This window comes from Neoarius graeffei, chromosome 21 (assembly GCF_027579695.1).
Source record: "Neoarius graeffei isolate fNeoGra1 chromosome 21, fNeoGra1.pri, whole genome shotgun sequence".
NCBI lineage: Eukaryota > Metazoa > Chordata > Actinopteri > Siluriformes > Ariidae > Neoarius > Neoarius graeffei.
This window is the reverse complement of record NC_083589.1, coordinates 47,426,405-47,450,962: the sequence shown is the minus strand read 5'-3', so window position 1 is coordinate 47,450,962 and position 24,558 is coordinate 47,426,405. Positions and strand designations below refer to the sequence as shown.

Below are 24,558 nucleotides of genomic sequence, written 5' to 3'. Positions count from 1 at the left end.
GCAGGTCAAATATTTAATATATTAATTATATCATTTTATACAGACAGAATTTTAAATCACCAGTGATATTTCAGTTGATGAAAATTTTAATCAATAACATGCTTTATCTGTGAGCTACAATTTCCTTAATAATATTGCACATATATAGTAGATATGTTAATAAATTACAGTGAAACAGCATGTAAATCAAAACTTCAGGAGAATATTTAAAATATAGCGTATATATCATGTGGCACTGCAAACCGCACAGAGGTTCAGAATGAACTCACGGACCCGTCTCTGTCTAAAGACGCATTTTTTAGACCCCTGAAATCATTCAGTTTTTCCCATGAACAGTTCCTTTCAATAAGTATTAAAGTAATACCACCATGTGGGAGAGGAGCATCAGATTTACCTGAAGCTACTTAGTGCTGCGAGAACACTGTATTCATCCTAAACATTACGAGTTTAAACATTTCTTCTTAGACTTCGCCAGGCCCTTTTAAATGAGCCTTCGCTCCACAGGCCGTCTATAATAATTTGCTCCTTATTTTAAAAATGTCGATGATCAATGCAGAGCAGTTGGACAGAAGAAATCATTTAGCTCTGTTTTATCACTGATAACTTCACACAGTAACTCAGACACTGATTAGCACTTCATTATGACCCAAATGATTAAAAACCACCTTATTTAATAATAAGCACATGGAATCACACTGGCAGCAGTGAATCGGTGTCATATACACTACGTTCAGACTGCAACCTGAAACGACCCATATCCGATTTGTTGTGAAATCCGATTTTTTTGTTAGGCCGTTCACATTACCAATTATATGAGACTTGTATGCGATCTCCAATATGAACGGAAAACGACCCAAAAGTGTCCCGCATGCGCAAATTGACACGTAATAAGCACATCTACGTAATACGTAAACAAAACAAAAAAAAAGCGCACTCTTCAAGTTTGCAAGTAAAGCATGGAGATGAGGCGAGACCTGGCGATGTGGTTTTTGTGGCGGCGGCGGAACTCACGCAATAATCTGATTAATGTGGGCAGCAGACTAATGAGACCGAAGGTGTCAAATTACTGGAAATTTCCAGAACAATCTTATAATCTTGTAATACAGGATGGTTTAAGTTATAAATCAGTTATAGAAACTGTTTTATTTAATCAGGCTAACAGATCAACATCCAGGTCCCTACCAAATCCACCATTAGCTTGATCAATTCTATAAAAGTCTATTTAAATCCTGAAAACTGTACAAATGTTGTTGTTTTCCACCAAAGAGGCGGGATTAGCCAACGCAGAATAGTGACGTTTGTTTCTTGTTGATGACGTGTAGGTTGCATGAATGCGACCTGTCCGGTCAGACTGCAGTCGCATGTGAAAATAACGGATATGCATCGGATTTAGGACCACATATCCAAGCGGCCTGGGTCGCATGTGAAAAAAATCGGATCTGTGTCGTTCAGATTGTCAATAACAAATCGGATACAGGTCGCATATGGGCAAAAAAATCGGATATGGGTCGTTTCAGGGTGCAGTCTGAACGTAGTCTAAGTGACACTTCTGTTCCCGAGTTACCAACACTACAAAAACAAAATGCATCAAAAGACCTTAAATTCATATCTACAATTCACTGATCTTCTCTAGATCTCTCTCATCATGGTCTGAAGTGAGATTAAAGTCTGTGTGTATTTGTCCATGTATAACTGCAATAAACTAGAACATGGGAAACATTTAGGATTATGTTCATCTTAAAGACATTTTTTTTTTTAAATTAGACATGTAACTTAATTCTGTGTAAAACAGTGAGGGAATCAACCTCGGGCTTCCACAATTAGCAAATGATGATTAATACGTAGAGGAGTTTCAGTGTTATGGGTAAAATCCAGGGTTCCTACTGGCGCTCGTCAATGACGAACGTAATCCATCAGTGACGGAGAGAAAATTACTAGCAGTCGTCACAGCGATGAATGTATTTGTTATCTTTATCTTCATCGTCACCTTTTATAGCAATCCCGAAATCCAACCGCAGTGAAGAGATGCAAGGAAGTCAGAGTGTAAACAATGAGCACGTGCTTGTGACCAATAAGAATCAACTACACATAATGACCAAATGAGTGCCAAACTTTTGAGTGCGTCTTAATCGGCCTGGTGTGGGGATGTAAATTATCTCTGCATGAACCAAACGATGGTGCAGTCTAAGCTGATGAAGTTTTTTGGGGTTCTTCAAGCACTGAAGATGATTTAAGGGCTGAAACACTCACGGGGGAGGCACACTCAGAGCCCCGACCATCCCCGGGCACATCGGACAGCGTCAGTAATGCAGGTGTTGGTTTAAAAAAAAAAAAAGGGGGAACTGCTGTCAGCCAGGAAGCGACTGAAGGGAGCTATGTTTCAAGCAGTGTGGCATGTTGAGTCTCTGTGGCAAACGTATGATGAAAAACGCAGTGCTATTCTGTGTTCAGTTTATAAATTGACAGGAAATTCGGATTCCTTCACTGTTGGTCGGTCCAAGATTCTTCTCGACTCTGTTCAATTGTAAATCAAGTTTTGTGTTGAAGTAAAGGCTAAAGGAAGTCCTAATACCGCTCTTCAATAATTCCATGCTAAAATAACCTGAAGTAATCTCAAACTACAAAGGTTTATTTTAGTTTGATGGTACACAGGCTGCCCAAAATCAAGTATTTCTTATTAGAGGCTGGAGTGGAGCCTAAATTTTATATGTAAAAATATTTGAATTGTGCCAGTTTGGTTGGTATAAACCAGTATTAAGTCCACTTTGATATGTTGGTAACTAAAAAGGGGAAAAAAAAAATACAGACCAAGTAAAGAAAAAATAAGAAAAAGTGAAGAATACTTATTTGACTTGATTTTTCAAGGAGAAAAAAAAGTGGAGAATATTTTTCGGAACCCTGAAAATCACCCTGTTAACCTATTTACACATCAACTGAGAAATACAAATTATTTTTTACTCACTAGCTGTCTGTCCCTTATGAATAAGAACCGCTTTATAATAAATTACAATCATTAATAATCAGTTCACGATTGTTGCATGACTCATTTCAATCATTTCCTTTCAATCGTCACACCCCTATTAAACACAATGATTAACCAAAAAAATTTAAAGAAGTTGCAAGATGGCATGCGCTTACACTAGGTACCAGTTTATTAGGTCCACTGACCCTCATGCACCATTTTGGTCATTTTAATGTCTAGTTACAAAGGACACCCAAATAAGATGTGTCCTGTGGTGTCCCCTTACATTACACTGGACGCAGGAGGACAGGGGGAACAGGTTAACGATTACCGTTTGTAAAGTATTAGATTTGACACTTCAGTGCAGATCTAGTTCATTTTATTCTGAAGTGCAAAAAGTGCCTTTTTAGCTGAATCCCTAATATAATCACACTCTTAACTAATGAAATTATGCAAGAGTAAGGACGATGTGCCTAATAAACTGGCAACAGTCATCCTGACTGGGGGGGGGGGGATCACGGGCATGTTCAGCACATAGTCCTAAAGAAAAAATACAAAGAGTTCACGGACGCAACTGATGATTTTTACTAACGACACAGCAACACAGAAATCACCTGCATGATCTTACAGAAGGACACGCGTGCAGGTTCTCCCCTCAGTTCTTCTTCATGGAGTCGAGGATGCGCAGGATGTGCAGGAAGAGGTTGACGATGTCCAGGTAGAGGTTGATGGAGGCCAGTATGTGCTCCTCAGGTGACAGCTTGCGCATCAGAATGTGCGTGTCGTAGATGATGAAGCCGCAGAAGAGCAGAGCCCCAGCGCCGGCGAACACCAGCTCCACCGTGTCGTTGTGGAAGAAAATCTAGCATACAGCCGGAGAATGCAGTTAGACGCAATGTCAGTGGAAAAAAGGGCTGTATCACAGTAAGGAAAAATGTGTGCTAATATTCAAGTTTAATTGCTTTAGTCTCTCAGAGAGAAGATGCATCACTGAATGAGCACTCACACTCATGAAGCTGGCAATGATCAGAATCCACAGGCCAGCAAACAGCCTAGTAAACACAACAGCACACTCAGAGACCAGTAGAAACATCGGACTGATACACAATGGGACAAATGCAAGGTGTAAAGAGAGAACTACCCAGCTCCAAGCTTGCTGAAGTCCCGTTTCGACTGGAGTGTGTAAGCAGTCAGGCCAACAAAGACAGCTGATGTCAGCACGAAGGCCTGGAACACCACCGAGTATTCATAAAACGTCACTGAAAAGCAGCAGAAATGGAATTAAGTACAAGATTGCAAAGATAAAACACGGAGGAAACAAATACTTCTGTTTTGTCCCATAAATCATCACTATTATTAGACTTGGTGCGTTCGCTGCATAGCCGAGACGGGATTATTAAACAGGAATCACAAAAGGGCAGCGAATAAATCAGTGGATCAGTCACCTGCTGAGAAGCGCAGGTGAATATTTTCACAGAAAGGTGGTGTGTGACTCGTCTGTGGTTCTGACGGTTCATTAAACACATCTGACAGCAGAATGAGATCACTTTGGCTTTACAGCATCAGTCCTTCTTCATTGGGTTAAAGATTAATTCACTAATTAGCAACAGATGATCTGGTCAAACTAACTATAGGATAATTTTTTAAATAACAAACCATGAAAACAAGGTCCACTGTTGACACACAACAGTCATGTAATCAGGTTTGAATGCAAATAAGACATGACCGAGTGAATTCATCGATGTGTTTCATTTCTGTAAAAATCATTTGCCGTTAATTGATATTTCACCTCTTGTTATGATCCGTTTTATTCTCTGGCTAAAATGACCCAAAGATATCCTGTGTGATATAAAAATATAAAACTGGAGCTACAGCACATGCACCAAAAGTAAAAAATGCCCATTTTCATGATTAATAGAGAAAATAAGCCAAGCAGGTTTTATGCTGTGGGGAAAATATTTTTTATATATATATATATATATATATATATATATATATATATATATATATATATATATATATATATATGTGTGTGTGTGTGTGTGTGTGTGTTTCTGCTTAAATATAAATTTAAATGGGTCATTTTGGCCCAAACAGAATATAAGGGTTGATTGAGTGAGGGAAAGAGATGTGGTTTGGTTCTGATGAAATGAGAAATGTCAGGATAACTAGGGCGAACCACATTTCCTGTTATCAAAATGTAATTTATTTAAAGAAAAAAAAAAAAAGAAAGAAAGCCACCATTAATAATTGTATATCTACAGTTCACAAATTTGCATCCCTCCTGGGCTCTGTCAAAGGAGAATATACTTCCTTAAAAAGATAATAAAATAAAAACAATGCTTAAAAAAATACATAAGACTCATTCAAAAAAGGAAGATGTACACTGCAAAATATTTTAACTAAAACTTAAAGCATATATGCAGAGCCATGGCCTCACTTTTTAATCAGGGCTTTGAACCGGTTCAAGGAACGAAAACGAAAACCGGGAACTTTTTCTATTTCACATGGAACAGAAACGAAACCAGAAAATTTCTTATGTTCCGGAACAGAAACACATTAAAAATAATGGTAACCGGTTAATACCGGTTTTTATTTCGTTCCTCAAAGTTTCCGTAGCCTACAAATAAAAAAAGTCATTCTTCTCCTGCGCAAGTTTCTATGACCCGCTGGGGTTCACTTCCTGTGTGACATTCACTGACTGAATGGAGAGAGCGGGAGGGTGGACTACTATCACGTCTCCACATCTTAAATAAGAGGTAAATATTGCAGTCTAGCGTTATTCAAAAATGTCAAACACGATATCAATATATTTGTCCACGTTAATGAGAGGCTCGCGAACATTAAATGACGTTAACCTCTGTTAGCCTATCAATGCATAGGGCCTGACTAGCCTTTGGTAACACACTAAACGAATTATCTTTCATTTTTGGCACTTTTTCTGTTTGTGTAGATGGGAAGACATACTGAGAATCCAAATCGCCAACATTTGAAATAATAATTGTTTTGAATTATTTCTTGTCTTATTTAATGAAGGTTGTAATAGAATTAGCCTACATTTGGCTTAAGCTGGATGAGACAGAGACATAATTTTATAGCCATTTGTTAAACAGCTGACAGGGAACATAATTAACCGTTCCGGGAATGACATTTTTTTGTTCTAACCGGTTTGGGAATGTCTATTTAATGGTGGAACCCAAAACCGGAAACGTTAAAATTCCGTTTCTGTTCGGAACGAACCAACAGGAAAAAAACTCTGGTTCAAAGCCCTGCTTTTTATTTATAAATACCTGAAACGTCAAGAATGGCATAGGAATAGTTTTAAGAGTTAACAATAAATCTAATATAGTAAATTTTACGATTAAAATGATTCATATACAGTAGGTAGTGGTCTGAGGGAATCACCTTGACATCTGTGATGTCACCGCAGGAAGGCTATCGGTCTCGTCGCCATTTCCGCTATACTAAAACACAGAGCTGACTGCAACCCCGATCCTCCATTTTGAGCTAATTTATCGCCATGCCATGCAGATGTGTTTTTGGCGGGTGCAGCAACATGACAGAAGGTGGAATTACGTTGCATTCATGGCCCAAGAATGTTCAAATTGCAAAGATTTGGACGCGTTTTGCGAGAAGTTCACGGGCACATTGGGCGCCTATGAAGTGGTCTCTTCTGCTCTGTACATTTTACTGAAGACTCGTACGAGACCTCTGATCTGTTGAGGAGCGTTGGCTATAAGCCAGTACTGAAAGAGGGTGCAGTACCAACAATTAAAGGAAAATAAAACTATAAGAAAAGGGAAAGTCAGTTCAGTTTCACCAGTTCTCCCAGAGTGAGAGCTGAGGATTGTTGCTAAAACCCGGGATGGGATGGAATGGAACATATTATCGCTCGGGCAGCGACCTCCCCGTGGTTGTTGCTAAAACCAGGGACATCCCGTCCCGGGTTTTAGTAATTGCCTGAGCCGAGCAGTAATGGCGGAGTACTCAGTATGGAGAAAATGGAGAATGAGTGGACCAGCCATCTGATTTCTCTGCTGGATATGCTCGCCTCAGCAGCAATATCTCGCCCTTACGTGGAAGGAGCAAACGAACGGAGAATTGAACAACCAACTGAAAGTCAGATTGTTTCAAAACAACCGGCCACAAAGTCGGCCTTCAAGAAGTGAGAACACAGACGGGTAAGCTCCGACTCTCATTTGGATACAAAACAACAAAAACACCACTCGTTGTTTACCTGCATTTAGATTAATACATGTAACTTCTATTGTGTGTGTATTTAAGTATAAGATTATTTAATTCGCTTCAGAATGAGATCGTCTCAGTTTATCTGATTATTTAATTAGCCTTTTACATTTTATCAGTGAAAATGCATGCATGTACATCTATGTTGCATAAGTTATAACACCTATCCTGTTTAATGTTTGAAAAATAATGATTATTGCATTTTTTATTTAAATTTTTTATTTTTATATCTTTCTTCTTTATTGTTCAGAATAAAGTAATCAATCAATAATGAGAGTTAACCCACAATCACTGAAGTCAAATCAGTCTTAGTTGAGCAAATCGGTAACGGTATTTCTTACTTTCACCATACATTTTTATTTACATGACTTTGGTCTCTAGCTGTAAAAGGCCTCGGCCTTAAAACCGGTGACAGCTGTGACGTCACGCACTCAGGGCTGGCTGGCTCAGCGGGGCAGCTCGAATGTCAACTTTGCCGTCGATTTTAACTCTCAAAAATATATTTTTTATTCCCATTTACGCAGCGTACAAGAGTCAAGGATGGAGATACTATCCACTCAGAAATGTATTTAAAAATAAAGGTTCTCCGTATCTCCTTTAAGATACTACGACGTACAAGTTTGATTAATCACACAGTTCACACAGTTTGTGACAAGGGAGGAATACATCTTTACACAGAAAATCTGAACATGATTGTTGATTATGGCAGTTAAACTGAACACACTACTGCTGTACATTCTACTCCAGCTAACTGCCCGATTCAGAAATATAAAAACTGCCGGCATGCTTCATCGACTCAGATCAGGGGATCAGCGTATCAGTGTCTTCAGGAGAAACTTACACTACGTTCAGACTGCAACCTGAAACGACCCATATCCGATTTGTTGTGAAATCCGATTTTTTTGTTAGGCCGTTCACATTACCAATTATATGAGACTTGTATGCGATCTCCAATATGAACGGAAAACGACCCAAAAGTGTCCCGCATGCGCAAATTGACACGTAATAAGCACATCTATGTAATACGTAAACAAAAAAAAAGCGCACTCTTCAAGTTTAATGATTTCTTTCTTTTTTTTTGTTTGTTTGTTTAATTATCTGGTTAAAGTGTGAGGTCTCGTGTGCGTTTTTGTTTCTGAACTGAAATGAAAACGTGTAGCCTGGTAACAAGGGTTGACTCCTAAATGTCTCTCTAATTTCTATACAAGTGCACTACAAGTTACTAGGAAGTAATGGATTTTTAAACTCTATATAGTGCACTCGAGCTTCAGTAGGCAGTCATTTGGGATACGGCCGCTGTATTACCAAACTCTTAATTCAGGCTTAATAATTTGCACATATTTATTTCGCCATATTAATAAACTTTTTCTACATTTTTATAAATATTTATTTAGACTGTTTATAGCCAGCTGAATTCTGCAACTTCTCTCAGCGCTGGCTCAAGGTGCAGAAACACCAGTGCAGTTTGCTATGGAGATGAGGCGAGACCTGGCGATGTGGTTTTTGTGGCGGCGGCAGAACTCGCACAATAATCTGATTAATGTGGGCAGCAGACTAATGAGACCGAAGGTGTCAAATTACTGGAAATTTCCAGAACAATCTTATAATCTTGTAATACAGGATGGTTTAAGTTATAAATCAGTTATAGAAACTGTTTTATTTAATCAGGCTAACAGATCAACATCCAGGTCCCGACCAAATCCACCATTAGCTTGATCATTTCTATAAAAGTCTATTTAAATTCTGAAAACTGTACAAATGTTGTTGTTTTCCACCAAAGAGGCGGGATTAGCCAACGCAGAATAGTGACGTTTGTCTCTTGTTGATGACGTGTAGGTCGCATGAATGCGACCTGTCCGGTCAGACTGCAGTCGCATGTGAAAATATCGGATATGCATCGGAATTAGGACCACATATCCAAGCGGCCTGGGTCGCATGTGAAAAAATCGGATCTGTGTCGTTCAGATTGTCAATAACAAATCGGATACAGGTCGCATATGGGCAAAAAAAAAATCGGATATGGGTCGTTTCAGGGTGCAGTCTGAACGTAGTCTTAATCTGGTTGGCTTTATCTCAACATTGTAGTGCTGAGGGGGTTAAACAGATGCCGTCGTAATGTTATCTGCCTTTAGGAGAGAGACTGAGCTCAGCATGGGAAGACAAGAGTAGGGAAAACTTACCAGTTGTACCCACTGACACGGCTTCCAACACAGTCTGCAACAACAACAACAAAACAGTGTTAGTCTTTAGTGCTGGGGTATTCAGCTAAAATTTATAACGGTCCAGTTACATAAAATTCCTTGCTTACAAAAGTAGGAAAGTAATATGACTGAATGGTGAGAAGAGTTTCATTTTAATGCTTAAACATTAGTTATTCGGGCGGCACGGTGGTGTAGTGGTTAGCGCTGTCGCCTCACAGCAAGAAGGTCCGGGTTCGAGCCCCGGGGCCGGCGAAGGCCTTTCTGTGCGGAGTTTGCATGTTCTCCCCGTGTCCGCGTGGGTTTCCTCCGGGTGCTCCGGTTTCCCCCACAGTCCAAAGACATGCAGGTTAGGTTAACTGGTGACTCTAAATTGACCGTAGGTGTGAATGTGAGTGTGAATGGTTGTCTGTGTCTATGTGTCAGCCCTGTGATGACCTGGCGACTTGTCCAGGGTGTACCCCGCCTTTCGCCTGTAGTCAGCTGGGATAGGCTCCAGCTTGCCTGTGACCCTGTAGAACAGGATAAAGCGGCTAGAGATAATGAGATGAGAGACATTAGTTATTCATTTATGGCTGTAAAGAGTCTATAAAGATTTGATAGGATTACATTTTTTTCAAGGTGGCACGTCAACGTTACACTTTTGACTAGTGGTTCGAACTCTGAATGGAGTTTTCAAGTGAATCAAGGAGAATAAACACTCTTTCCAAAAGGTCTTTAAACGTTTGGTTTCCATTGTCAACTTAAAAAAAAAAAAAAAAAAGTGCCACACCCTCACTTCACTCATCAAACCAGAACAAAGTGAAAATGGTATGAAAGCCTGTGAAAATCTCTCTTTGAGCTCGTGTCTCCAGCCCTGTAGCTAGCCTGTGGCCCAATGAGCTGCCTTCAGCTAAATAATTGACATGAACGCATGTCCAAAACAGAGAATAGACCCCTTCGCATGTTTGTAAACAAACCGACCGTTGCCAGGATGCGCGCGCAGCCTGGACCCAGAAACAATGGCGCTGCCCATAGACCGGCATTATGAGCTGTCAGATTATGCAAAACAATTGTCGTTACAAGATCGAGAATGCTACATAAACAATTTAACTCTAACAAGTGGACATCGCCTACCGGATCCGTATTTAATTAAAGAGTGGACGGACGATGTTAGTAAGTTCCCTGGTATACAATGGCCAGATATATACTCGTACCTTATTGACAAGACTTCAGTGTACACCCACGAAAAACTTCGTGCCTACAAGTCTTTAGACGCATATGATTATGTTATGTGCGGGCATGTACAGAACGCGTTTTACACTGAAATTGATGAAAACATGCTAACAATATTCATTACATTGTGTAACTATGACCCAGCTAATCAGACAAACGTTACCCAAGTATTTTGCTACATCAATAAACGAAGACGAGAAAGAATAAAAAAGAAAGATTTAATAAATAGCCTTATCTTACCTGTGATGAAGTGGGCGCTGCAAACCCGCGCATTTTTGATAGTGCTTTCATCCCAGTCTACACGTTTGATGGCTTGTAGCCATAGACGTCGGCGATTTTTTTGGAATGGGTGAGATCCTGCTGGAATTCTGTACATTTTAACCCCATCGCTGCTACGATTCTGACACCCGACAACACAACAACTAGGCATTTCTTCCAAATATTTCTTCTCGTGTCTACCATCGCCGAGTCTTTTTTGGGTCCAGGCTGCGCGCGCAATTTCCTCTTACGTATGAATGACGTTTACTGCGAAGGGGTCTATAGAGGTTTTCGACCCACGTGACCGTTGCCATGTCAACAAGTAGCTGGCGCCATTTTGACGGTCACAAATATGGCGACTACCGGTAGCGATACACTGTTGATCATGACGAAGTCTCATTGTCGAGTATTTTATCCGGCCTAGATGACGCGAGTAAGAAGCGATATCACCAGAAAATCAATGATGCTGGTGTACGTGATCCGTACACGTTACCAGGCTATCTTTTTCTGGCTTTGCAGCGCTGCAGCGTGGGTGATCTTCCTGACCTGCAGTCAGGCGTGTGGGAAATACCAGGGAAAAAACATAAAAGAAAAAGGAGCAAGATGCAGAAAACACCTTCACTATCCAGCGACGTAGGGCATTTACAGGGCGAGCAGAGGGAGAGGTATTTGCAAAAATTGAGGCTTAGAGAACGACGTTTACCTGCTTCCACCAGGATTGTTCACTGACGTACGGAAGTACACGAAGCCCTCATCTTTACCTGACTTCGGCCCACATGATCTGTATACCTATGTCGTTAAAAACCAGGCTGGGTAACATGCCTACATCAGTGGGTCGTCCCTGGAGCCGGTGGTCGCCATCTTATTACAGCTAAGGTTTGTTCACATTTTCATTTACTTTCGGGCCTCAGGATAAACAAAATGTTATTAAATGTCACTGAAATAACTTCTTAGTCTGTTGAGACATGGCCCGTTATAAATTTGCTGTTACCAGGCAATGACCAAGAACTGTATTATTAGGGTTGGTGTAGTTGTAGCAGTGTACTAGCAGCTAGCTGTTAGCACTAGCTAATGTCAACAACATCATAGCTGGTATGTTACTGTAGCAATGTTTACGTTCAGTCATTTGGATGACTTAAAACCTTTCAGTCTCAAGTTTTTCCTTTACTGTATTTACTAGTTTACTGAGCTAGCGCGCTCGCTCCCAGCCTGCCCGAGCCATAGCGCTCGCTCCCAGCCTGCCTGAGCGTGCTAGCTCAGTAAACTAGTAAATACAGTAAAGGAAAAGCTTGAGACTGAAAGGTTTTAACAGTCATCCAAATGACTGAACGTAAACATTGCTACAGTAACATACTAGCTACTGTTGTTGACATTAGCTAGCTTGACCTTCAAAATGGCGGACACCGGGGCGTCACGTCACCTGTGACGTCACGTCGAAATCCTCTATACGATACAGAAGCAGGTGTCTGCAGATCATGTTTTTACTCAAGCACTCGATTCAATCTACTCAAACCCAATGCGGATTTCTTGCATCCACACTGCGTTCCACTTGCTTTAGTCTACCCAGGGCCGTTGACAGCTTTGGCTGGGCCCGGGACAAAATAATCTGAGTGGGCCCCCCCCCCAAATAATCTGAGTGCCCCCCCACACACACACATACGCGTGCACGCACATCGCCACACAGCAACCATCCACACCCAACCCCTCTTTTCACAGTCTCCATTCACTCCAACCCTTAAATAACAGGTATTCCAAGCCCATTATAACAGTCAACCATTTTATTTCAACATTTCAACATATTTACAGTTTGAACACTTCCTTAGTCTGCAACTATTCAGGTGCGAAATGCAATGCGCCGGACTTTTGCTGTGGCAAAGTCGTCAATAAGGTCATTGAAGTCCAGCTTCTTTGCAAGTTCGCGCTCTATAGAGAGCATAGCCAGCCCATTGAGCCTCTCCTGCAGTGGCGGCTCCTGAATAATTTTTCAGGGGGGGCAATTTTCCCCCGTTATGTCTACACGGACCGTAAATGTCCACAGGACTGAAGTAAATTGACCTAGGTAGCAAATCAATTGGCCGAACTTGTTTTTGCCTGGTAAATTCAGATATCAATATAGACAATATCTCTTCTCTCCACTAGGTGGCAACACTGAACAAGTTAAAGGTGGCAAACTAAGGTAGCCTAGTAAACTAGACCCACCCGCCTAGCGGCCAAAAATATTTTTGCCTACGAGTGGCAAATATTCACATTTAGTCTGGCTTGCCAGGCTAAAACTAAGGAAGATTCATTGTGAAGCCTTCAAAGCAAAACATCTGGCATCACAATCAATTAATATTACATTACTCATTTATTTTCTCATATTATTCCAGTATTCTATAATAAGTAGACACAAATTCTTAATTATAAACATATTCTAATTTCTTCAATTCTAAAGAATGCAATTAAAGTGGCAGGATATAAATCCAAAACAAGTGTTTATTTAAGTTTTGATAAAAGATGAAGAAAAGCATAACCATCAAACATGTGCAGCTTAATTATGTGGGGTTTTTTTATATGGAATTGCACCATTTTAACAACAAATAATTCTAAATAAATTCTGCAGTTTTTTTCCCCAAGAATTCCTCCAGAAAGCCATGCCTTAAGAGGAAATTTAAAGTATTACAAGCATGCCGATGAACACGAAAGGCTTTAGTTATTTAGCTATATACACACACAAGGTTACACAAGGTTTTGTAGTCAGTGCAACTTGGCTAAACAAGTTGGAAAAAAGGTAAGGTGCTGCTGGCTCCAATGAATACATATACTGTACAATATATAAAAACTGAAAATATGCTTAATTTACACCAAGTCAGAGAGAACTTGAGGCTACTGAAATATTCCAAGCATGGCAATGTTAAACTGCCATTGGTAAAACAAAAACATGGCAATGTTAAACTGCCACTGGTAACACACACACACACACACACAAAAACAACTTTTGCCTCGTAAATTCAAATATCAGATATCACTGTACCGTCTGCTGTGCTACTTCCAGGGTGGAAGAGAACGCAAGGGTAGCAAAAAAAGAGCATTGACTACATCACAGCCAGCCAGCCAAGTTTTGCGGTGGTACCAGTTCTTGTTAAAACCTCTTGAGCAGGTTTTCTCCCCCTTCGTAGACACTTGCTTGATGTTTAAATTCGGTCTAGGAGGTCCTCGCTGTTTGATTGCCGTTTTCTCCTCATTGGTCCGACGACTAAAGGGAACTTCTTTCAGAGACGCTATCGTATTGTTGCACTCAACACTCGCCGCCATCTTCATAGAATGTTCACACATTTCCCGCGCAAGTTGCGTTTTCCAGCCCAAAATTATGTTCAAAACCCGCCAAAATGCACTTAAAACCAATCTGGCAACACTTGTGCGGCGCAACAGGCGTATGACGTAAGCACGCTGCTTGTGCGAGCACATAAAACCTAATAGAAAATGCATTGGGAGCAGGATTTTCGAAAAAAAACGTACGTACCATTAGTGTCAATGGGAGATTTTGGGGCAAATCTGAACCTGACAGAAATCGCCCCAAAAGGGCGTGGCTACACCAGGCGCGACCTTAACCTGATTGGACATTACTGTTGGTAGTAGGAGTAGATAAAAAAAAAAAAAATCTCCCTCCCTGTTTGGGAGTGCGTCGCCCAAATCGCCCCTATTAACGAGCCGCCAGTACTATGCAGTGAGCCCCTGAGGCTCTTGGCTTCTTCATCTCTTTTTCTCTTTTCTTTGCTCCTGACTTGTGCATGTTGGCAAACGGGCTCGCACGCTTATTGTCGAAGCGTTATGATGGAATAGTGCCGTGTTATTTGGCGCCTTAATCAAAGACCAAACCATTTCTGCATTGGGGTGGTAGGTGGGTTCTTGAATCTATTTTCGAAGACAATAAAGGCAAAAGAACCAGAAATCATTCATTGAATGCAAATATAGCACATTTTTCTCCCCCAAATCAACACATTTTGAAATGAAACAGAATGATTAATGGCATCTTCATGAGGGACCAGTTCTGGGCCCCCCCTCATGCCTGGGCCCGGGACAAAATACCCGGTTGTCCCCCCCTGTCGACGGCCCTGAGTCTACCAGACGGTGAATCCTTACAGATTCTCCACCGTACTGAATCTGGATACTTTACAGCAGTGTTTCTCAACCACTGGGCCACAAAGTGCCATCTAGTGGATGGCACATTTTTTTTCAAGTTGAAGTTCATTTTTTACTCATAGATAGTAGGGTACAATTGCTGGGTTGCATCCGACGTCACATCCGTCTCATTAAGTTATGGTCACACTACAGCTCACGATGGGTTATCGAAGAAAATGAGGTATTTTGGTGACGATATACACGTGAGCTAAAAGTTGTGGTCACACAGTAGGTGAACACTTGACCGTCACGCCTTCGCGCGCTTGAGTCTGGCGCAGCTCGAGTGGCCGCACGCTCACGGAGCACGTCGTGTGCGCGCTTGGGACCCAGTCATTATAGGAAACACCTAATACGGAGCGCAATCGGCATGCACAGATACTGAAGCTGTTTTCACAGAGGCCTTGCGAAGTATTATCATCAGTCACATTTGTTTCTAACGCTGTTTAAATACTCTGCTTTATGCTTTGCTTTTGTAAATATGAGACCTGATGATAAACACTCTTCCTGCACTTAGATCCGTCTACCGCCGTCTATCTTAGTGTCCTGATCCCCAGATCTCTAACCCAGCCACATAAAGTTTGTACTCCTCCATGCTCTTCCAGGTTTCCATCTGTGCGTCCGTGTCAAACGATGTCTGCAGCACCAGGTAGTTTGAGATGTTGGGGAACTCAACGGATGGATAATTTTCCAACTCGTCAGATAAATCCTTCTTTGTTAGCGTGTAAGGATCTAATCCCATTGAGTGGTTTCTATATCCACTTCTTTTGAGTGAACTTCTTGGTTTTAATAACTTGCTTGTTTGCTGTACACAAACATGGCAATACGTTCTTGTGTTAATGGACCAGACTCCACTTTTGGATCATTAATCCCTTTTGCGTGAGAATGCCCTGCATGCATGGTTTTATGTTGGCTTCTGGCACATCCATACAGTTTTAAAGGTCCCATGGCATCGTTTTTTCATTAATTGTGCGGTGGTCTCTAGTATGAATGAATGCCCTGTGAACCGGTTTTGGTGAAAAAAATGCTGTGGTTCTCCTGTTTCAGGCTGTTCTAGTTTGGCGGAGGAGCGGGTGGCGGGAGAGCGACAGGATTTCAGCTCTTATCATTAATATTCATGACATGTAAACGTGTTACCTCTGATTGGCTAACAGCACTGTGACGCTACCTCCAGTGGGTCAGAACAAGCGGATGTGGGTGTCTTACTATGGCGAGAGAGATGGAACAAACCGCGAAGGGAAAAATACCGTGCACTGACGTCATTAAGGTGCGACGCGAGGAAATAAAATAAATTCAACAAATGTTTGGGTTTTTACTGAACAAAAACAAACAAACAAACAAACAAACAAATAAAATGAACGAGTGACTTAAAAAAAAAAAGAATGTGGGTGTCTTTGTAAAAACTGTTTTGATTGGCTATTATAACAGAGCATGCTGCATGCTTTTTGGTTTTGTAGCGCAGAGTACCTGGCTAACTGCAGGAAGCGGTTAGCTGCACAGCTAATGTAGCCATTGCAAGGCTAACGCACCGATTTTAAAACACAGCAAAACGACTTAACAGTTATACACTTACTTGTTCGCTGTTTGTGGCTGATGCGGCAGGGATGCTTGGTACGGACCCAGGCTTCAGTGACAGTTGATGTGCAAAACCTGCCCTGTACTGTCCCAAGTTGTGGAAACATTCCTCAGGAAAATGCTTCCGACAAACATACACCGCGTATGTTTGACGCGTATATCGACGGCGTATTATTGGAGTAAATAAAATTAAGCCACTGTGTCTTCAGGGGCTCTCCCGTCGGCAGTAAAAACAGACTCCTTTCTGTGTTGTCACATCCATGTACAGCGCAATTTCCATGTTTGGTGGCAACTTTTGAGCTGGGCGGGCAATCCATACAGTGGGTGGGAATCCAGAGGGGGGGGCGTGGGGATCATCTCCCTTGCTGACGTAGTAAAGGGAAGAGCCTATCAACGCGCCATTTTGACGCGCCATTCTCAAATGTTGACAAAGGGTGGGCATAGTTTGGTTTACAAATTATGAAATTTCTAGCCACTGGGGTGACTTAAGAAGGTCAGAGGAACTCATTTTAACGTTAAAAAACCTCAGAAAGTGAAAATTTCATGCCATGGGACCTTTAAATACAATACCAACAATTAAAAACAAACAGTTTTTATTTAATTCCTGGGCTCCCATCTGTAACAGGGAGTGATATTGCATCCCGTTAATCCACTTTACAATGGATTATTAGATTCTAATAGAATAGATGAGCCAAAATAATTGGGGATCTTATTTAATGGGCCCTGACTCATTACAAGTATGAATAGATAGGCCTCAAAGCAGAGAAGGCTGAAAACCCTTGCTTTACAGTTTACCAGTAAAATAGTAGATATCCAGTAAAATATCTAGAACTATAGGAATAATTTCAAAATCCAAATTCTATTTGTCACAATCATTGTTTAAACTTTATTATTCATTAGTCTACTCTTATTTGTATTATGGTAATATAGTATTCCCCATACTATCTACTTATAAAACAAATCTTAATAGACTGATTGTTTTGCAAAAGCGTGCCATACGAATTATCACTAAATCTTCATATGAAGCACATACTGGTCCTTTATTTTTTATTTATTTTATTCTTGCTGTGAGGCGACAGCGCTAACCACTACACCACCGTGCCGCCCAGGAAGATTGTATTTAAAGTGTTAAATGTTATTGAAATTGTCATGTTACTGTTTACAGTTTCGTTAGGGGGCGGCACGGTGGTGTAGTGGTTAGCGCTGTCGCCTCACAGCAAGAAGGTCCGGGTTCGAGCCCCGGGGCCGGCGAGGGCCTTTCTGTGCGGAGTTTGCATGTTCTCCCCGTGTCCGCGTGGGTTTCCTCCGGGTGCTCCGGTTTCCCCCACAGTCCAAAGACATGCAGGTTAGGTTAACTGGTGACTCTAAATTGACCGTAGGTGTGAATGTGAGTGTGAATGGTTGTCTGTGTCTATGTGTCAGCCCTGTGATGACCTGGTGACTTGTCCAGGGTGTACCCTGCCTTTCGCCCGTAGTCAGCTGGGATAGGCTCCAGCTTGCCTGCGACCCTGGAGAACAGGATAAAGCGGCTAGAGATAATGAGATGAGTTGAGTTTCGTTAGGTTAACGTGGGGTGGCCTTGGGGTGAAGTGCCCTTGAACAAGGTACCTAACCCCTGACTGCTCCCTGGGCGCTGTAGTGTGTCTGCCCACTGCTCTGGGTGTGTGCGCGCGCATGTGTTCACTGCTTCAGATGGGTTAAATGCAGAGGATGAATTTCACTGTGCTTGAAGTGTGCATGTGACAAATAAAGATTTCTTCTTCATTAACTGTTACTCAGTTAATTGAGGACTACTTATTTTCAGCATCTTTCCTTATATAATTTTTTCTATTGTTGCAACTAATCTTATGTCTTGAATATAATTTAAGACAGTATAAAAGTATAAGCCTGTGGCTTGTTTTTGAATACTGTCTCACCATTAGAGATGCATTACATTTAATTTTAATTACAGTGCTCAGCGTAAATGAGTGCACCCCCTTTGAAAAGTAACATTTTAAACAATATCTCAATGAACACAAACAATTTCCAAAATGTTGACAAGACAAAGTTTAATATAACCTCTGTTTAACTTATAACGTGAAAAAGTAAGGTTAATAATATAACTTAGATTACACATTTTTCAGTTTTACTCAAGTTAGGGTGGTGCAAAAATGAGTACACCCCACAACAAAAACTACTACATCTAGTACTCTGTATGGCCTCCATGATTTTTAATGACAGCACCAAGTCTTCTAGGCATGGAATGAACAAGTTGGCGACATTTTGCGACATCAATCTTTTTCCATTCTTCAACAATGACCTCTTTTAGTGACTGGATGCTGGATGGAGAGTGATGCTCAACTTGTCTCTTCAGAATTCTCCAAAGAAAATAATTTCTTTACACCACAGAGGTGAAGGCTACAAGAAGATCAGCAAAGCTTTACTTATCAGTCAGAATACTGTAGCAAAAGTGGTACAAAAATTTAAGAAAGATGGAACTGCAACCATCTCACAGAGACGTCCAGGTCGTCTACGGAAGTTAACACCTCGACAGGAGCGTCTTCTGAGGAGAAGGGTTAAAGAAAATCGGCATGCAAGTTCACTGCAGTTATCTAAAGAAGTAGAAAGCCAAACTGGGGTGACTACTTCCCGTGACACAATGCGGCGTACACTGCAGAGGAATGGCATGCATGGATGCCGTCCACGAAAGAAGCCTCTCCGAAAGCCCAGGCACAAAAAAGCCCGCCTAGAGTTTGCCAGGGCCCATGCTGACAAAGATGAAGACTACTGTGACTCTATACTCTGGAGTGATGAGACCAAGATAAATGTTTTTGGAACCGATGGCTTCAAAACTGTATGGCGTCGCAAAGGTGAGGAATACAAAGAAAAATGCATGGTGCCTACAGTGAAACATGGTGGTGGCAGTGTCCTTATGTGGGGCTGCATGAGTGCTGCTGGTGTCGGGGAGCTGCATTTCACTGATGGCATCATGAATTCACAGATGTATTGCTCTATACTGAAAGAGAAGATGCTACCATCACTCCGTGCCCTTGGTCATCGTACACTTTTCCGACATGACAACGATCCTAAACGCACATCTAAGGCCACTGTTGGATTTCTGAAGAAGAACAGGGTGAAAGTGATTGAGTGGCTGAGTATGTCTCCTGATCTGAACCCAATCGAACACCTATGGGGAATTCTGAAGAGACAAGTTGAGCATCACTCTCCATCCGGCATCCAGTCACTAAAAGAGATTAGATTAGATAAAACTTTATTGATCCCTTTGGGTGGGTTCCCTCAGGGAAATTGAGATTCCAGCAGCATCATTACAGATAAACAGAGAAAAGAAATAGAGAAAACTTCTAGATAAATTAAATTATGTATTTACATATACAAATATATAAAAAGAATAAGATATAGGGAAGAGAGGAAGGGGGAGGAAAAAAAAAGGAGAGGCGGGGGTAGGAGAGATATTGCACTTTATATTGCACATTGTCCGGTATTGCTTATTGTTAGGCAAGGCTACTGCTCCTTCCCGTCCTCTGTCCTCCTGTTACCCCTCCTCCCCCCCAGAGAGGAGTTGTACAGTCTGATGGCGTGAGGGACAAAGGAGTTTTTGAGTCTGTTCGTCCTGCACTTGGGAAGGAGCATTCTGTCACTGAACAGGCTCCTCTGGTTGCTGATGACGGTGTGCAGAGGGTGACTGGCATCATCCATGATGTTCAGTAGTTTGTACATAGACCTCTTCTCTGCCACCGTCACCAGAGATGTCATTGTTGAAGAATAGAAAAAGATTGATGTTGCAAAATGTCGCCAACTTGTTCATTCCATGCCTAGAAGACTTGGTGCTGTCATTAAAAATCATGGAGGCCAGACAAAGTACTAGATGTAGTAGTTTTTGTTGTGGGGTGTACTCATTTTTGCACCACCCTAATTTGAGTAAAACTGAAAATTGTGCAATCGAAGTTATATTATTAACCTTACTTTCACGTTATAAGTTAAACAGATGTTATATTAAAGGGCTGATGACACGAACATGACTCTATGCAATTTCTTAAATAAACTATACAACATGGCAAACGTTAGATTTCTGTTATAATTACGTGAAAAGAAGCTGTTGTTACGCGAATATCCAACTTTTAATTGCACAGCACAAGAAAACTGGGTCCGTGGCTCGCGGCCACGTTGTGAGGTCAGCGGAAGAACACGCTGCGGTTCACTGGCTGTTCTACTCTGGTTCTACTCAATGGAAATGGCGCATGAAAACGCCGGTGAACTCTCTAGTGCTAGCTCTTCCTCTTCTGGGAGTCTAGAATTGTGTTGATCTCTTCTGAATAGAATCTATGATAGCCTACCCTCTTTACCCTTTGCCTCTCGTTGCTAGGCGGCAGTTACATGAAAGCCGCAAGCTTTCACAAGCAAATACATGACTGATATCACGCCGACTTTATGATTACGTTTATGATTATCATGTAGAATCTATAGCTCTACATACCTTTATCTTATGTCGTTTCACAACACATGTTCTGACAGGAGGACTGTCTTTGGATCCGGCATAGCTACTAGTAGACCCCCTCCAGTGTTGCCAGATTGGGAGGAATCCTGCCCAGTTGGGCGGTTTCAAGTGCATTTTGGTGGGTTTTGAACATATTTTGGGCTGGAAAACGTCAGCAGTATCTGTTGCCAGATACTGCTGACGTTTTCCAGCCCAAAATATGTTCAAAACCCACCAAAATGCACTTGAAACCACTCAACTGGGCGGGAAACCTCCCAATCTGGCAACACTGTGTAGGCACTGCTGATGGTAGTAACACACGTTTGTGCTGAACTGCACACCCAAGAGATTCTTTGAAGATGGGAAGGGTGTCAAAACAATCCAAATCGAAGTGTTCAGAGCACAGGACGGATATTGGTGAGGGCTCCCACTTGTCACGAGTGCACCTGACTTGCTTCACCCACTTCGCATGCAGCTCGGGATCTCTGGGAAACTTGAATAAACTTACCCCGTCCTTGTGGGTTTTGGAGCAAAAGCCGGCAACACAACGCGAAGGCATAATAACTAATTATATATATAATGTATAATAATAATACTAATAATGACAAACTGAACACCTGTCGCATCAACAACAAACTGGTAAGTGAGGAGGAAGGTTCTTTCGCTGACGTCATATAGCTCCTCCTCCTCCTCTTTCGTCTCCTGGGTGCTGCAGCCCCGTCAAATTTGCCCAAATAGCCGTGTTTTTTATCATAACTTGTAAAATAGGCGCCTTCGTGAATTAATATATGGATCATCGGGAATTACTTTTTATGTTATAAAACATCGCCAAAGATGTCAAAAACGTGTCATCAGCACTTTAAACTTTGTCTTTTCAACATTTGAGAAATTGTGTTCATTGAGATATTGTTTAAAATGTTGCTTTTCAAAAGGGGGTGTACTCATTTACGCTGAGCACTGTAAAATTACCGATTCATACCGTCTTGCATATTCAGAAATGCAGCATATGAACCACTTCTCTTTGGATTCATGTGCAGATTAGGGTTAGGTTTAGTTCCTCACGATCTAGAACAGAGTTCCAGTGGTACGGTAAAGTGTACAATTTCCCTGAGTCCTTACAGTATAATCGCTGCATGTTCAGCTATTAGAGCTGGATCAGAGAGTCTCCTAAATGTGAATGTAAATGACAGGAATTCTGCTTACGAATCCTAGGAGTAAATAGAGGTTGATGGGATGCTGGTGGCGATAAATAGCCAGAGCAATGATCAGAAACAGAGATCCAATCGCAGACAGCAAGACCAGTGAGGGACTGTAGAAAGCAGAAAAGACAGATTCAGTAACTCTGTGTTTATGAGTCAGTGTAGTGTGCTCAGTCTGTAAGGCCTCAGTTTCAGGTGTATCTTTTACCTTGAATGTACAAAGTTTTTAATGGGCTCACAGAACATAAACAGGGCAGATAAAGCTGTGGTCAGGATTATCTGCACTGACAGGATTGTGTACACTTTGCGTAGGAAATCTAGATGGAAACAACATAAAACAGCGTGAATAATAAGTTTGCTTTAATACTCTCAGTACAAATAACATGACCTACTTTAGGCGTCTCTGTATTTCAAAGCTAAACACTTATCCATTAACGACAGAATTAAACCACAACAGGCACAATTTCATCCTGTTTTTGGCTTCAACTGCCTATGTATGTACTGTATTTCCAGGATATTTTGTTATTTACTTAGGGGTTCTTTTACACTACGTTCACACTGCAAGGCTTAACGCTCAATTCCGATTTTTTTGTGAAATCCGATTTTTTTGTGAGGTCGTTCACATTAACAAATATATGCGACTTGTACGTGATCCTCAGTATGAACGAAAAGCAACCTAAAAGTGTTCCGCATGCGCGTTGCAGGATACGACGACGTCACACGCAGTGAGCATGGCCAGTGTTTACGGAAGTAACCTAAAGTTTCCTGTGTATGACAGTAGCCAGCATGGAGTACCTGGCGATGATGCAGTTGTTGTTGCGACGGAGCCAGAACATGCGCAATAGCCTGATGTTAAGGAGGAGGTTGAGAAGGAAGAGGGCAAGGGTTTTGGCTCAGGTGTTCTGCGGGGTAGTGACTGCAACCTCCGTTCAAAGGAACATCAAAGCCATGTTGTTGTAACTTTTTTTGAGAGACCCGCCGCCTACTTCAGCGCAGAATAGTGACGTTTGTGGCTTGCTGATGACGTGTAAGTCGGATGAATGCGACCTGGCGGTTCAGACTGAAGTCGCATATGAAAAGATCGGATAGGAATCGGAATTAGGACCACATATCCAAACGGCCTGGGTCGGATTTGAAAAAATCGGATCGGTGTCGTTCATATCGTCAATAAAAGATCGGATACAGGTCACATATGGGTGAAAAAATCGGATTTGAGTCACTTCAGCCTGCAGTGTGAACGTAGTGTTACAATCAGGGTACAAAGTTTGTGTCACGGAAGTCCAAAATTCAAATCGATTCAAACTGGTTCTTGTACCAGTTTTTAAGTGAAGGACAAGTTAAAGAACAGATTTCAGGTAATCTTTTGACGTGTGTGTATGGTAGTTTTGTGTAATCTGCTATAAGATGGGAGAAACAAATGAAGTGATTCTCGGAGAGGACTTTTTTTTTTTTTGACAATTCAGAATCCACTACTTCCATAGTGCTTTTAAATATAAGGCTGTAAGCTTTGTGTTAGTTGTGTCTAATATTTATGTCCCAATATCTTGACCACATTTTAGGATGAAAATAATCATTTTAGATATGTTATTTTATATTGAAAAATTAGCTGTCTCGGAGAGGACTTTTTTTTGACACAATTGCATACTAATTTAATCAAAATAGTCTGAAAACTTACTGGCATTCAACATTAAAACTTAACTATGTTTCCAATGATATGGAACCAAATATTTGTTTTATGGTATAAAGAATGATTTAAGTGCATCCCTTTTGGAGCTACCTGTGGTCAAAAAAAGCACTTTTTCTAAATGACACGAGTAATTTTGCTAAATATGACACATATTGCCATACATTCACCAAAAATAACGTTATCACAAATTTTTTTTTTGCATGGTAAATAGAGCTATCACAGGGCTACAATAAACAACCAAGTTTTAGTCAAGCCTTTTGATATTGAAGATAATAAGTGTTAAATGTGATTTTTAGCTTGCGTACCCTGATTGTAAAACAACCCTTAGCTAACCAAGCTAGCCTACAATTAGCCAGTTAGCAAAACAACAACTAGCTCACTGCGCTAACGTGTTCACAACCCCATTTCTCACTCACCCATGCGGATTTGTACGCTCGCCGTCGCAACATTTGTGCCATAATTAAAATCATCCTCAATTGAGGAGCGAGGATATTTGTCTTGGTTCATGTTTTCTGTTCTAAGCGACCTGTGAAGTGACGCTTCCGGTTTCACTCTTAGTCGCTTTTATTTTCTGGAGAGCTCAGAGT

General features: G+C 41.2%; 1 protein-coding gene across 1 annotated transcript; it reads right to left on the bottom strand.

Moving 5' to 3' along the window:
* tmbim4 (transmembrane BAX inhibitor motif containing 4) lies at positions 1-24,558 on the bottom strand. The gene is made up of 7 exons (XM_060903264.1): positions 24,388-24,558; positions 22,493-22,601; positions 22,289-22,394; positions 9,388-9,421; positions 4,104-4,221; positions 3,969-4,014; positions 1-3,824 (listed from the first exon to the last, which is right to left on the bottom strand). The coding sequence occupies exons 1-7, from the start codon at positions 24,476-24,478 to the stop codon at positions 3,618-3,620; spliced, it is 711 nt and encodes a 236-aa protein (XP_060759247.1). The 5' UTR covers positions 24,479-24,558; the 3' UTR covers positions 1-3,617.

Coding starts and splice junctions, on each gene's coding strand:
- tmbim4 (XM_060903264.1), bottom strand. CDS start 24,478: ATGAACCAAGACAAATATCCTCGCTCCTCAATTGAGGATGATTTTAAT. Junction 22,602..24,387: donor GAGCGTACAAATCCGCATGG/GTGAGTGAGAAA, acceptor GTTTCCATCTAG/ATTTCCTACGCAAAGTGTAC. Junction 4,222..9,387: donor CGTGTCAGTGGGTACAACTG/GTAAGTTTTCCC, acceptor GCTGCTTTTCAG/TGACGTTTTATGAATACTCG.